This window comes from Hyperoodon ampullatus (genome assembly GCF_949752795.1).
Source record: "Hyperoodon ampullatus genome assembly, chromosome: 9".
Taxonomy (NCBI): domain Eukaryota; kingdom Metazoa; phylum Chordata; class Mammalia; order Artiodactyla; family Ziphiidae; genus Hyperoodon; species Hyperoodon ampullatus.
This window is the reverse complement of record NC_136922.1, coordinates 42,195,967-42,212,534: the sequence shown is the minus strand read 5'-3', so window position 1 is coordinate 42,212,534 and position 16,568 is coordinate 42,195,967. Positions and strand designations below refer to the sequence as shown.

General features: G+C 35.9%; 1 protein-coding gene across 1 annotated transcript; it reads right to left on the bottom strand.

Moving 5' to 3' along the window:
* Positions 1-14,986: 14,986 nt before the first annotated feature.
* Positions 14,987-15,719, bottom strand: LOC307057693 (pre-mRNA-splicing regulator WTAP-like; the record flags this gene model as incomplete). Its single annotated transcript, XM_079710924.1, has 2 exons — positions 15,265-15,719; positions 14,987-15,047 (listed from the first exon to the last, which is right to left on the bottom strand). The coding sequence occupies exons 1-2, from the start codon at positions 15,714-15,716 to the stop codon at positions 14,987-14,989; spliced, it is 513 nt and encodes a 170-aa protein (XP_079567050.1). The 5' UTR covers positions 15,717-15,719.
* Positions 15,720-16,568: the final 849 nt, after the last annotated feature.

Genomic DNA, 16,568 nt, shown 5'->3' with positions numbered 1-16,568 from the left:
TACTTGGATATACCTGAACCTAAACTTTAAGATTGTGATCCCAGTGGTATGCTATTAAATGATGACATTTTTTTTTTTACCTCTTAGTGAAAATTCAAAAACACTCCTGAAATCTCAAAATATTTGAATCATTAACGAGATTAATTTGGCAGACAATATTTGTAAACTTAGTTCACTTAATAAAGATATAGTTAGACATTTTTGTTGTTTTAATAGAAATAGAATAAAAAGGTAAAAAGGCACAATTTTTAGGAATTATTTAATTATTATTTAATTTTTCAGCTTCCACTGAGGTCATCATTTTAATCACTAAAAATACCTACAAAAGATAAGAATCTAAGGGCTAAATAGAAAAAAAAAAATCACCAGTGCCAAATACATACATTTGTGTATAGTTTTTTCTCTTCAAAACACTACATATAGTTTACGTTAGAAAGCTTTAGTAAATAGATTTAATTGGCAAATTAATTAGCAAAAACATACAAGATAAAATTATCTAATTGTCACCATTTGGGACAGATTTCTATTTCTTTGTAGTAAATAATCCTTTTTTGTGCTCTAGTGTTCAAGACAATTTGTGTGTATTGCTGTACAAGAAATAATTCCGTTAATTTGTAATGAAAATGGCAAGTAAGAAAATAGTAAATGAGAAAAATGCTTGTCAAAGATTCTGCTGTGTATGCCATTACTGAGGCATCACAAATATTACTTTGGCGTATTATTTGTGTTGGAATAATTTTAAAAAACTGTCACACATTCAGTATTCGCTATGTTCAAACACTGGCTAAACACTTAAGTACCATCAGTGTTAAGCCCAACAAAACATATAACATGATATTCTGGTACCCAGTCTATATGGAGAGGGGGCATTGAGACCCAGAGACTATATAACATGCCCCCACGTCACACAGCTAGTAAGTATAGGATCTGGGATTTGAATGCTGTTTTTACTCCAGATCAGTTTTTTAACCGCTGCTCTGTAGAGAGGAGATTCTAAAAGGATGGTATAAGGTCTGTTTGGGACTTCCTAATGCCCTGTAAACTTTTGTTTACCAGACCTTCATTTAGTTCTTACAGCTCAATGACACATAATTCCATAGCCCTCTACTCTTCACTTACTCAAAAGTGCTATCTACTATTAACACACTAAAATAAACTAATACTATGATTTACTAATATGATACATATTCATAAACGGACATTAGTGCTCTACTGGAGTTAACCGAGAAGTCCATTTGCACCTGATGAGGTAAGCACAGGCTCACAAGTAGGATTGCCAGATTTAGTGAACAAAAAATGCTCCTGTCATTTTGTGAGGCAACCTTAACCAACACTACAACGTTCCTCAGTGCATATAGATGGAATCCCTGCAATTTTCAGGACAAATGCATTGTTACTTTTGCACCCTTTTTATGTTCTGAATTGGTTGCCATTTCCAATGATTGCCTTTCTTGCTTTTTAAAAAAATCTTTATTGAAGTATAATTGAGAAAGACTGAACTGCACGTATTTAAAGCATACAGTTTGATATGTTTGGATGTATGTATACACCCATGTACACATCAAAACAATCAAGTCAACGAACATCACTCTCAAAAATCTCCTCACGCCCATTGGTATTGCCTCTCTTCTGTCCCACTGCCCCAACCCCAGTACATGGGAAATGACTGATCTGCTTTTCACTAGAGATTATCTTATGTTTTCTAAAATTGTATAGTAATGAAATCAAATAGTACATATCTTTTTTTGTCTGACTCCTTTCATAATTTTTATTTCAAGTATCAATAGTTGATTTGTTTTTATTGATTTGCTTTTTTTAATTGATATTTTTTCCCCATGGTAAGCTGTATTTTCCTTTTTTAAAACATTTGGTGTCAGACATTTTGAATTTTATCTTGTTGAGTGCTTTCTAATTTTGTTTTCCTCTAAATATCCTTGAACTTTTTTGTGTGATGGGGTTCTTATGAAGAAATACTGTGTTCTGGTTTTTTTTACTTTTACTTTCTTTTTTTTTTAAGGATAAACACAAACAGCATTTAGCTTAAGGTTAATTTTCCCCTATTGCTGATACATGATCTTGCTGAGTACTGTACCCAGTACCCCCTAAATTTAAAAATTTTTTGGTTGGTTTGGCTGGTGGCAAAGGGTACTATTCCTAGTCCTACGTGAGCAATGCAGATTGCCCCTTCTAATCCTTTTTGATTGCTTTACTTTCTAGATTAGCATAGTTTCCTCTAAGGCATGTACTGATCAGCTTTCAGCTGAGTACTCAGGAGGATCCTCTACAAGTCTTCTGAGCTTTACTTCTGGGCAACACTTTCCTCTCTGGTATTCTGTCCCATAAACTGTAGTTATATCAGCCTGCTGGAGTCTGAGCTCTGTCTCCACAGCTCAGGGAAACTCCTGGGCTCCTCTTTGGTTCTCACTGCTTTTTCTGTGACCTGAAAACTTTCCCAAGCAGTAGTTTGAGCAGTTGTGGGAATCACCATATTTGTTGCCCATCTTGCAGGAATCATTGTCCTTCATTGCCTGAAGTCTAGTAATTTGGAAACCATTATTTCATATATTTAGTTCAGTTTTTAGTAGTTTGGAGTTTTTTGGTTTTTTGGCAGGAAAGAGGTGATTGCGCCCTACCTGAATATTGGAGTGGAAAGCCTGGTGAGAAACTATAGACTAAAATGGAGGGCTGGGGCACTAATGTGGGGATCGACTGGAGGGAAGCTTTATGTGGTGATTTTCTCACATATACAGTATTAATGTAGGAGTGTGAGGGGGAGAAAAGAAATGAGTAAATGCTGAGGTACATTTTCTGATGAGGCAAGGGGAAATATTAGATGATGGATCAGTAAACTTTTACTATAAATATCCAAATATTAGATATTTGGGGCTTTGTAGGCCATAAAATCTCTGTTGTATCAAAAGTACTCAACTCTGATATTGTAGCATGAAAGCAGCCATAATACACAATGAATGAGCAGGGCTGTGTTCCAACACATGTTTAATTATGGATATTGACATTTCAATTTCACATAATTTTCTATATCATATTGTTCTCCTTTTGATTTTTAAAAAGTATTTTGAAATGTAAAAGCAATTGTTAATTTATACATTGCACAAAAATAGGCAAGGGGAACTCCAGTTCCAGACAAGATGCAGTAAATACACTTCTCCCTATTCCACCTTTAGTTAAGGAGAGCTAAAAGCTAAAAGCCCTGAAACTTTTATAAATCTATGCATCTATTAGTGTGGTCTTTCAGACATCAAGTTTCTGGTTGGGAGACAACAATAATTTTGGAATGAGGTTCCATGGTTCCCTTGACATCACATCCATATTGTGACTAGTCCATTTTACAGTAAGGCTGAGCACAGATTTAGGTGTTATCAATAATAGAACTGATAACATCATAGTGTGAAGAAGAAAATACACAGGGCAAAAATTTAGCTCTGATTTCTCCTATTGATGGGAATTAGTCAAAGCCTACCCAGTGTTGAAGACTTTGAATTCATTTTTCATAAGAAAGTAGAAGAGTTTATTATCATCAATATATGAATAAGAAAGAATGAGAATAATAACTATGATGTGTTAAGCATATATTGTGAGGTTTTATGCTAACTGCTTTATGTGAATTATCACATTAAATTTTGAGAGAACTCAATGGGATATTTCAAGTAATTTATCCATTTTTGGATGAGGAAACTGCAACTTAGAAAAGTTAAATATGTTGCCAAAGAATATGCATCTGGTGAAGAGTAAAGTCATAGAAGAAACTCAGGTCAGCTGATTCCAGAATCTGTGCTCTTAACAATAGCTTATTTCTTACGTAATAAAGTGTTCTCACTAGAATTTTGGCATTATCACAGTGAATAGAAAGAGAGCCATGGAATGGAAAAAGAGATATCTTCTCAGCATTTTTAGGCAAGTAGAGCACCAAACTACTTGGAATCAGAGATATGTTTGCTCAGGAGCTGATGTGTTTATCAGGGTAGTCAGCAGCCCCACCTTTGCCACACCTTTTCTACCACTGATTCCACTTGAACTACAACTCCTATGGCATAGAACAAAACCATTTATTGTATGACTAGAACCACTACTATATAACATTGCTTTAAATTCAAGAGCCCCCAGTATGTCTAACACATTGAATTACCTATCCTTTTTTTATGAATGGCAGGAGGGCTACTTTCCAGAGAGGAGATTATGATGGATAATGAAGAACAAAAAGTGGACAGAGAGAGAGAGAAGGCTGTACTTCACAGTAGGAGAACTAGAATGAGAATTGGGGAACCCAGGTGTGCCCAAAATAAACTCAATATTGTTTGTAATTGAGCTCAGGGACAATCCAGTAAAAAGCAATTCCATTGTAAGAATCAAATTCAAAGGCAAAGTCAGTAAAACTACATGTGCATTTTTTGGAACCATGATTATAAAGACCTTGGGAATAGATGTATTGAATAGTTATTCAGACATGAGCAACAAAAGAATACTCTGTGAGCTTTTAGATATGCAGCCACTTGGTCATTTATTTCAAAAGAACTTGCCAGAGAAAATTGTGATATTCTCTGGCTGTTTTTTGCAGTTGTACCAGTCAGCAGGCCAAGGATAAAGACCACTTAAGTATTATTTGGAAATGAAGTGACTATCTAAAAGGATATAGTTGTATGTTAAAGAGATACTAAGCTATTGGGAGTCAACTAAGTTAGCTCTAGGGCCAAGAATAAATGAATATAAATGTGAAACAGTAGTCTGGTAGATATAGTACTTTCACAGAGTCTTGTGTCTGAGAGTATGGAAAGGCCACTGAGGAGATAGTGAGCTGTCAAATCCCTGTGATAAATGTATATCTAAGTAGTATTTAAGTTGCTTGATACTTGAATACATCAAGTGAAAGATACCATCTTAGGGTCAAAAAAAAGCATGTGGAGTCTAATTGCTCAACACAAAGGAGAATGAAAAGAGAAAGAAAACAGTCAAAGCAGCAGGCTTAATCAAAATAGGGTCTTCAATTTTGCAGAGAGATGAAGACAGAGTTCAGAAAAATGAATGGGTTTGCCTATTCAAGTTAGAAAAATAAATTAGAGAAGGTTAAAGAGGGGAAAAAAGAATACAGAAATCTATGAAATTGGGACATGAAAAGTGGCATGTACAATGGAAAAAAACAAGGCAATAAAACACTGATTACTAAAAATTTCCTTGAAGGAACAGCAATAAAATTTTAAAGAGCTTTTAGTAAATATTCTCTTAAGATTAATTTTCAGTCACTGAAATCACATCTTTCTAATCTGAGAAAACTTTTTCTTTGACTCACCATGCAATGGGACATGGTTACCCATCTTATGTCTGCTAAATACTGATACCATGAGATTTCCCATTATATAGATAATGTTTCCTGGTTAAATAGGTGTGAAAATAATGCATTCTGCAGACTCACTTTGGAGATTTAACCTAAAAAGAATTAACTAAAAAGGAATTTTAAAATCTGGCTTAATCCAGGGTTTCCCAAATGTACTTGGTCAAAGTTCCCATTGTGAAACATCTACTAAATCTCAAGAATCATTAGGATATTTCAATAATGCTAGGTTGGAAAAGTTCATTAAAAATTCTAATTGATCTATTCTTTTGTGGAAGCAGTTTTTAAAAAGTCAAAACCTTACTCCCAGGTACTGAGGGATAACAGGTTTCCTGCCATAAACATCTAGAAAGCTATAAAAAGTTTTCAACACTTCAGAGTGTACAAAGGGCAGCATAGTATATGATCACTAAGAAAATGTAAACTAATGATGCAAGCCATATGCTCACCCCGGCTTTATGCATGATGGCAATTCCTAAACTCCTGCTTAAAGATTGGTACCCAATCAGAGAAGAACACTCTTGAGTAGTTCAGGAAACATACTGTAATTTGGACAGGGTGGGCTAGATTTTGGGACTAGAATTTTAAGAGTGGACTACCAAAGACAGCACAACTAAACAGAGAAAAGTTCTAGAATCCTTTATGGGGTCTCATTAAATTTTTAATCAAATACCAAAATGAATATGCATAGGGTAAAATTCCATGATGCTAACTGATCAAACAATTTCTGTGGAAAGAACAATTACTGATGAGTCTTAGGCAACCAATTCCCAGAGTTACTTATGTGTCATTTAAATTTTCATCATCCAACATCAAGGGACTTAGTTTAATACGAGGGACAATTAACACGTGCATATATGTGGGTTCGTATACATACGAATACATATCTCCCTCATCTGTCAGCTGAAAGGACCTAGAAGCAGTGACACCCAGTAGCAAGAAGCACACCTAGTGCCCAGATCTTAATTTCTATTGCTATTCTCCAATTAAAAAAAATAGAACTTACTAGAAAAATAACTGGTTCTAGGATTAGGATAGGAAATATGCAACATAAGCCAGAAAATAAGAAAGTGCTAAAAAATAAAAAATCAGAACCACAATTATGGGGATGTATCAAAGGGATACAGGAGCCAACTGAAAGAGCTATGAGTGGTCAAAAGTGAAACCATTTATCAACAAAATATATAAAGTAGTATTAGATTATAGCCCAAAGTATGAAATATCTATAAGTCCGTACTGATATAAATTATTGGATAAATAGTAAATGTAGAATAAGTATATGGGTGAGGCAAATTTTCCAGCAGAAGAATTTCATATAATCACCTTCAAGGAGGTGAAGCATAATTCCCCACTGCTGAAGTTTGGGTTGTGCATAGTGTTTTCCTTCTAAAGAGCACAGTATGGAGAGGAAGGGAAAAAAGTAGCTTTACAGTGGAGACACCTGAAAAACACATCTCAAGTGTGGCAATCAAGGTTAACATCAACAGAAGTAAGTTATATTGATGCTATGAACTCTTGATATTATGTAATAAGAATGACACTTTGTCTCTGGGGACTTTTCCCAAAAACATATTACCTCTTTCTAATTATGATAAAAATATTAGAAACATCCCATTTAAAGCACATTGTGACAAAAGTGCCATACTAATATATTAATAACAGGGTAACTAGATTTGAGTTATATGGGAACTCTGCTCTATCATCACAATACCTTTGTAAATCTAAAACTGTTCTAAAATTAAAAGTTTATTTAAAAGTATGACAATGTCTCGTTGGGTTTATAAATACGAAGAAATAAAATGTATGACAGCAATAGCACTAAGTATAGGAAGAAGGAAAAGGACGTATGCTATAGTAATGTCCCTGAATTAAAAGTGAAGTTGTATATCATTTTAAAAAATAACTCATCCAACAGACAAAGACAAACATGAAAAGTAAAAAAGACCATATGGTTCCAAAAGTGAATAATAGCAAGATGGTAGTTTTAACCCAGGTATATCAGTAATTACATTAAGTTAAAAGGATCTAGGGCTTCCCTGGTGGCACAGTGGTTGAGAGTCCGCCTGCCGATGCAGGGGACACGGGTTCGTGCCCCGGTCCGGGAAGATCCCACATGTCGCGGAGCGGCTAGGCCCGTGAGCCATGGCCGCTGAGCCTGCACGTCTGGAGCCTGTGCTCCGCAGCGGGAGAGGCCACAACAGTGAGAGGCCTGCGTACCGCAAAAAAAAACAAACAAAAAAAAACAACTAAATGACTTAATAAAAGATAAAGATTTTCTTATTAAAAATTTTTTCCAGGTTTATTGAGATATAACTGACATAACATTGTATAAGTTCAAGTTCTATAACGTAGTGATTTGATATCTGTATATACAGTGAATTGATTACCACAGTAAGTTTAGCTAACGTCCATCACCTCACACAGTTACAAAAATTTTTTATCTTATGATGAGAATTTTTCAGCTCTACTCTCATAGCAACCTTCAAATGTCCAAAAATAGTATTGTTAGCTATAGTCATCATGTTGTACATTACAAGCTTAGAACTTATTTATTATACCTTTTAACCACCTTCACCGAATCCCCCCCAGCCCCCCATCACCCCCACTGCCTCTGGTGGCCACAAATTTGATCTCTGTTTCTGAGTTTGGTTTGTTTAGATTTCACATGTAAATGAGATCGTGCCGTATTTGTGTTTCTCTGCCTAACTTAGCATAGCATAATGCCCTTAAGGTCCATCCTTGTCCTCGCAAATGGCAGGATTTCCTTATTTTTTTATGGCTAACTAGTATTTGTGTACGTCTGTGTGTGTGAGATTTTCTTTCTTTATGCATCCAACGATGGACATTTAGGTTGTTTCCATGTCTTGGCTACTGTAAATAATGCCAGAATGAAAATGAAAGTGCAGATACCTCTTTGGTGTATTGATTTTGTTTCCTTCAGATATATACTCACAAGTGGAACTTCTGGATCATATGGTAGTTCCATTTTTAATTTTTTGAGAAACCTCCATACATCGTATTTCCATGGAGGCTGTACCAATATACATACCCACTAACAGTGCACAAAGGTTCCCTTTTCTCCACAACCTCACCAGCATTTGTTATTTCTTATCTTTTTAGTGATAGCAATTCTAAAGGTTATGAGGCGATATCTCATTGCACTTTTGATTTGCTTTTCCCTGATGATTAGTGATATTGAACATCTTTACATGTATCTGTTGCCCATTTGAATGTTTTCTTTGGAAAAATATCTATTCAGTTCCTCTAAACATTTTTAATTGGATTGTGTGGTTTTCTGATATTGAATTACATGAGTTTGTTTTATATTTTGGATATTAACCCCTTATCTGATATGTGGTTTGCAAATAATTTCTCCTATTTCACTGCTTGTCTTTTCATTTTGTTGACTTTATTCCTGTAAAGAAGCTTTTTAGTTTGACCCAATGCACATTTTTATTTTTTATTTTGTTGCTTTTGCTTTTGGTGTCATATCCAAGAATCATTTCTAAGACCCATGTCAAGGAATATTTTCTTCTAGGAGTTTTAAGTCTTTAATCCATTTCAAGTTAGTTTTTGTGAGTGGTGTAAGACAGGGCTGTCCAGTTTTCCCAACACCATTTATTGAAAATACTGTCCTTTCCACATTATATGTTCTTTGTTTTTTGGCATAAATTAATTGTCCATATATGTGTGGGTTTATTTCTGGGCTCTCCATTCTGTTCCATTCATCTGTGTGTCTGTTTTTCTGCCAGTAACTTGTTGTTTTGATTACTATAGCTTTGTGGTATAAGTTGAAATCAGGTAGTCTTCTTTTATTTCAGGATTGCTTTGCCTATCCTTCCCTTTCAGGATTTTATTTCTGGATTCCTTTTATTTCTGGATTCCTGGTTTTATTTCAGGATTCCTTTGTGGTTCCATAAAAATTTTAGAATTATTTGTTCTATTTCTGTGGAAAATATCATTGGCATTTTGAGAGGGATTGCGTTACATCTGTGGATTATTTTAGGTAATATGTACTTTTAAACAATGTTAGTTTTTATAATCAATAAGCATGAAACATCTTTCTGTTTCTTTGTGTCTTCTTCAATTTCTTTCAACAATGTCTTATAATTTTTAGTATACAGGCTATTCACCTCCTTCATTAAATGTATTCCTAGGTAGTTTATTCACTTTGTTGCAATTGAAAATGGGATGGTTTTCTTAATTTCTCTTTCTGCTTTTGTTGTTAGTGTATAGAAATGCAAAAGATTTTTGTATATTAATTTTTTACCCTGAAACTTTACTGTATTCACTTATTACTCCTAAGAGTTTTGAGTAAAGTCTTTAGGATTTTCTATGTATAATATCATGTCATACACAAATTGTGACAGTTTTATTTCTTCCTTTCCAATTTGGATGCCTTTTATGCTTTTCTCGCCTAATTGTTCTGGCTAGGACTTCCAATACTATGTTGAATAAGAGTGGTGAGAGTGGGCATCCTTGTCTTACTCCTGATCTTAGAGGGATAGCTTTCTTTTTTTTCACTGTTGAGTATAATGTTAGCTGTGGGTTTGTCATATATGGCCATTATTATGTTCCTTCTATATACATTTTATTGAAAGTTTTTATCATAAATGTGTATTGAATCTTGTCAAATGCTTTTTCTGCATCTTTTGAGATTATATGATTTTTATCTTTTATCTTATTAAGGTGGTGTATTACGTTGATTTTCAGATGATGAACCATACTTGCATCCCTGGATTAATCCCACTTGATCATGATTTATGGTGCTTATAATGTATTATATTTGCTCTGCTAAAATTTTCTTGCAGATTTTTGTATCTATTTTCATCAGAGATATTGGCCTGTAATTTCTTTTTTGTGTGTTTTCATTGTCTGGTTTTGGTATCATGGTAATGTTGGCCTTGTAAAATGAGTTAGGAATGATTCCTTCCTCTTCAGTTTTTAGAAGGGTCTGAGAAGGGTAGGTACTAAATCTTCTTTGAATGTTTAGTAGAATTCACCTGTGAAGTTTTCTGGTCCTGAACTTCAGTTTTTGGAATATTTTTGATTACTATTTTTAATTTTCCTTACTAGTGATCAGTCTGTTCGGATTTTCTATTTCTTCACAATTCAGTCTTGAAAGGTTGTATTATTCTAAGAATTTCCCATTTCTTCTAGATTGTCCAGTTTATTGGTATATAGCTGTTCATAGCATTCTCTTATAATTCCTTATAAGAAATTACATTGTAATTTCTCTTATTTCCTTTCTGATTTTACCTGAGCCTTCTCTCTTTTTTTCTTAGTGAGTCTAACTAAAGGTTTGTCAATTTTATTTTTTCAAAGAATGAGCTCTTAGTTTCATTGATCTTTTACTTTTCTTTTTTTAGTCTCTATTTCATTTATTTCAACTCTGATTGCTTTTTCTTTCTTTACCTCTACTGACTTTGGGCTTCGTTTGTTCTTCTTTTTCTGGTTCCTTGAGATGTGAGATTAGATTGTTTATCTGAGATTTTTCTTGTTTTTTGAGGTGGGCCTGTACTACTATAAACTTCCCTCTTAGTACTGCTTTGCTGCATCCCATAGATTTTGGTATGTCATATTTCATTTTTGTTTTTCTTCAGGTATTTTGGATTTCTCGTTTGATTTCTTTGTTGACCCAGTAGTTATTCAGTGACGTATGTTTTAGTCTTCAGATATTTCTGATTTTTCCAGCTTTCTTCTTATAGCTGATCTCTATTTTCATACTATTATGATCAGAAAAGATGCTTGATATGATTTCAATTTCCTTAAATTTATTGAGACTTATTTTGTACCCCAACATATGGTCTATCCTTAAAAATGTTCCATGCGCATTTGAGAAGAATGCACATTCTGTGTTCAGATGGAATGTTCTATTTAATTCTATTAAGTCCATTTGGTCTAATGTTTCATTTAAGGCCAGTGTTTCCTTGTTGACTTTCTGTCTGGACGACCTATTCATTGATGTAAGTGGGGGTTAAAGTCCCCTACTATTACTGTATTGCTGTCAGTTTCTCCCTTTAGATCTATTAATAATTGTTTTAAATGTTTTGGTACTCCTAAGTTAGGTGCATATATATTAATAAATGTTATGTCTTCCTGATAGATTTTCCCCTTTATCATTACATATTGTCTATCTTTGCTCCTTACCTTTATTGGCCTGAAGTCTCTTTTGTCTGATATGACTATAGCTACACCCAATTTCTTTTGGCTTCTATTTGCTTGGAGTATCATCTTCCATCTCTTCACTTTTAGCCTATGTTTCTCTTTGGAGCTGAGTCTCCTGGAGGCAGCATATAATTAGGTCTTATCTTTTAATCCATCCAGCCACTCTGTCCTTTGATTGGTGAATCCACTCCATTTATATTTAGGATGATTATGGATAAATGAAGACTTAGTACTGCCATTGTGGTTGCTCTATATCTCTTTTGTTTCTTTTTCCTTGTGTTTCTGTCTGCCATTTTCGTTTATTGGTTTTCTCTGATGTTTTTCTTAATGTACTCTGTTATGTTTTTAGTCTCTGCTCTAGATTTACGTTTTGTGTATAAAACGTCTCACAGATAAAATTATCCTTTTTCTGCAGATAGCATCTTATCTTCGTTTGCTTATATGGGTTCTATCTTATTCTTCTTCCCCTTTTATGTTTTTGTTGTCTCAAATTATCCCTATTTATGTTGTGAGTTTGTTACCAAATTAAAATATCAATAGCTATAGTTATTTTTACTGCTTTTTTTTCCTCTTTAACCTTTTTGCTATAACTAAGTGTTTAACAACCTATTCTGATATAGACTTGCAATTTTCTGATTCTTTTTGTCTATTTATCATCTTAAAGTTTTGTGTGTTTTTGCCTTTTCATTTCAGGTAGAAGAGCTTCTTTTAGTATTTCTTGTAAGGGAGATCTAGTGTTGATGAATTCCCTCAGCTTTTGTTTGTCTGGGAAAGCCTTTATTTCTCCTTCATATCTGCAAGATAACATTGCTGAACAGCATGTTCTTGGCTGACATTTTTTATCTTTCAATATTTTGGGTATGTCATTTTACTCTCTCCTAACCTATAGAGTTTCTCCTGAGAAACCTGCCAATAGCCTAATGGGAGTTCCTTTGCAGGTTACTGTCTTTTTTTCCTCGGCCTGCCTTTAAAGCAAATTTTTTTAAATAAAATTATTTATTTTTATTTATTTATTTTTGGTTGCATTGGGTGTTCGTTGCCTAGCATGGGCTTTCTCTAGCTGCGGTGAGCAGGGGCTACTCTTTGCTGGGGTGCTCGGGCTTCTCATTGCAGTGGCTTCTCTTGTTGCGGAGCACAGACTCTAAGCGAGCAGGCTTCAACAGTTGTGGCGCATGGGCTTAGTTGCTCCACAGCATGTGGGATCTTCCCAGACAAGGGCTCGAACCCATGTCCCCTGCATTGGCAGGCAAATTCTTAACCACTGCCCCACTAGGGAAGTCCCATTTGTATAACTTTTTAAAATTAGATTCTGCATATGAGTGATATCATATGATATTTTTCTTTCTCCATCTGACTTACTTGACTTACTATGATAATCTCCAGGTCCGTCCATGTTGTTAGAGATGGCATTATTTCATTCTTTTTAATGGCTGAGTAATATTCCATTGTATATATGTACCACATCTTCTTTATTCATTCATCTGTCGATGGACAATTAGGTTGCTTCCATGTCTTGGCCATTGTAAACAGCACTTCAGTGAACACTGGGGGTGCATGTGTCCTTTTGAATCATGTTTTTCTCCAGATATATGCCCAGGAGTGGGATTGCTGGTTCATATGGTAGCTCTATTTTTATTTTTTTAAGGAACCTCCATAGTGTCCTCCATAGTGGCTGCACCAACTTACATTCCCACTGACAGTGTAACAGGGTTCCCTTTTCTCCACACCCTCTCCAGCATTTATTGTTTGAAGATTTTTTGATGTTAGCCATTCTGAACAGTATGAAGTGATACCTCATTGTCGTTTTGATTTGCATTTCTCTAATAATTAGTGATGTTAAGCATGTTTTCATGTCCTTTTTGGCCATCTGTATGTCTTCTTTGGAGAAATGTCTATTCAGTTCTATCCATTTTTTGATTGGGCTGTTTGAGCATGGGCTTCAGTAGTTGTGGCTCACGGGCTTAGTTGCTCCATAGCATGTGGGATCTTCCTGGACCAGGGCTCAAACCCATGTCCCCACATTGGCAGGAGGATTCTTAACCACTGCACCACCAGGGAAGCCCCTAAAATTTTTTTGACACTTATAGTGTATCTTGGAGAAGGTATTTTATGTTGAGATAATTAGCTGTTCTCTTAGCTTTGTTGAATTGTATATCAAGTTCCTTCCCCTGGGAAGTTCTCAGCTATCATTTCTTTAAATAAACTCTCTGCTCCTTTTTCCTTCTCTTATCCTTCTGGGATACCCATTGTCCCTATATTGCCTTTCCTAATGGAGTTGAAGAGTTCTTATACATTCATTTTTTAAAAATTTTTAGTTCTCTCTCTTTTATCTGAATCATTTCTAGATTTATATCTTAGAGCTCACTAATTCTCTCTTCCATTTGGTCTGCTCTATTTCCAACATTTTCCAGTGTATTCTTTATCTCATTTATTGAGTTCTTCAGCTCCAGAATTTGTTTGTATTTTTTTTAGAGTTTTAATCTCTTTGGTAAAGTATTCTTTCTGCTCATTAATTTTATTCCTGAGCACATTGAACTGCCTTTCTTAGTTTTCTTATAGCTCACTGAATTTCTTCATGACAGCTATTTTGAATTCTCTATCAGTTAGATCATAATCTTCCATGGCTTGTGTTTGGTTCCTGGAGAATTGCCATTTTCTTTTTCTGACACCATGTTATCATCGTTTTTCTTTTTTTTTTTCAAGGCACATTTAATTTAATATCAAGAGTGCAATGCGAAAGTCCCAAATACAATGAAGGAACACATTCCCCCATTAACACCAACGACAATGCTCTTTCAACATGTGCCTGTTGAATGGAATGGGGATTTAATAAATTTCACTACTGAAAAAAATAACGCAGTGGGTCTCATCACAGCTAATATCCTTATACAATCTAGTTGTGAAATGAATGTTTATAATGCTTCAAACAGTTTAGACCTGAAGTTTGATACCACACCTTCATTATTTCTACAGTCCTCAATAAGATTATCTACAGTATTAGCAACCATTCAAAGAACAAACCATTGAGTAAAACCACATTGATTTAAGGCTCAATCAAGTAATATGGAGCCCCAAACTAAATGGTTAAATATATGAACTACTTGTACTGACATCTATTATTTGATTCTCTCATGACTATTAAGTTGGTTCTTAGCAAATAAGAATAAGGTTCTTTAAAGGCAAAATTCACGTCATTTGAGTTTGACCCAGAAGTTCGACAACAATCACAAAGTCCACAGTCTTATTGGCAAAACTCATATACAGGGTCTCTAAGTCACTATGCTCAAGGTTAAGAGTGATGCATATTCTATCTATACATTTACTGGAATTTTACATGTTCAATTCATGATTTTAAATCTCTAGGTTTTCATTCCTCCAAACTGTCTGAAGACACAGTGTGCCACAGACTTAAGACTTCTGTTTCTCCCTCTATTTTCTTCAAACAGAAACATTTCTCAAGTGTCTACACGTCTAGAAGGGGAATTTTTCAGAGGTGGCCACTTCTTCGGAATAGTCCAACACCATCAGGCCTCTGAAGCAAGGGGAGGAGGAAGAGAAAAAAGCTGAAACACAAGGTTCCTCTGGTAAGTTTTACATTAACCATTACAAGCTGGATAGTATAAGAATGTGGCTTTTTGGCTCAAAAAGTCTGAGTCTTGGTGTGGAAATGAGTACTTGGCTGTCCCACCACAGCTTTCTCATAGTGGGACTGTCAGGGAAGTCTTGACTGGGGAGTATGATTTGTTTACCTATCAGGCGTAAACTTCCAGGCACTCAGTTCATTTTGGGCTTGTTCCAGTTTGTCTTTAGTCTGTTCCAGTTCACCTTTCATTTTTAGGAAAAACAAGTTGATCGCTGGGTCTACCATTGTTGATCTCAGTTGGGCAACGCTAGGCTGCTGGACTTGCTTGAGGTACTGGATTTGAGTAGTACACTCTTGCATCTCTTGCTCCTTGGTTGCTAGTCGCATTACAAGAATGTTTTCCCTGCGTGCAGACTCTTGCTGTTGTTGCTTTAGTTTTTCTTCAGATTCCCTTAAGCCAGTTACATCATTAGAGTTAAGATCTGTGTACTTGCCCTCCAAAGCTTGCACATATACTTCATATTGTTTCCACCTGAGAATTAATTCATCTCGTGCCATAATTTTGAAGTCTGTTTCACTCAGTCGAACCTTTTTAGGAAGAGGTTCCTCATTGGTCATCTTGAATCCTCTCCTGATGGAGGCCATGCCGGCGCCGCCCAGTCACATAGGCTGATCCCGCGCTACCCGCTCGCTGCCCAGGCCACCCAACCCTGCTGCCGCCGGCCCCTGCGCTCCTGCTCTATCATTGTTTTTCATGGCTCTTGGTGTGTCCTTCCTCTACTGGCTCATTTGAAGTAGTGAGCATCTTTCTTATTTAGGTAAAGCTTTTTTTACTTTCTTCTGACAATATAACAAGTTAGTAATTAGAGGCCTTTCTTCTGTTTTGCAGTAGGTGATACTAGCTCTCATTGTCCCTGCTTAAACCTCCAGGGTCACTGGTGATTTGCTGTTGCCAGTGTTGCTGGCATCATTGTCAGGAGCACCAAGATGGCAGCACCTTCCAATGTTGCCTGAATCACAGGCACAACCACAACGATAGGGGATGCAGGGTGGAGCTAAGTTCACAGGCATTTCTGTTGCATCCAGGGTTATTAGATTTGCAGGTGTCACCACAGGCCGGGGTGGCCAGAGTTGTGGGCCCTGCTGCTACTGCTGCCTGGTTTCCTGAGGCTGCAGACACCACTGTGGTTAAGAGACCAGAGTTGTGTGCACTTCCTCCCCTGCTGCTACAAGGTTATCTGGGGGTACAGGCTCAGGTACCACAGACAGGAGGCCAGAATCATGGGCACCACCTCTGCTGTCCCCCAGTTTGGCCTCCTTTATGTATTCCAATACACCCACCTTCTGATGTACAGGTGTGGATTTCTGCAGCATCCTGGTGTGTTTGACAGAGGAACTTTTCTTGAGTTGTGGCTGTTTTACTAGTAGTTGATTGAAAGGGGGAGGTAGAGGAAGCATCTCACACTGCCT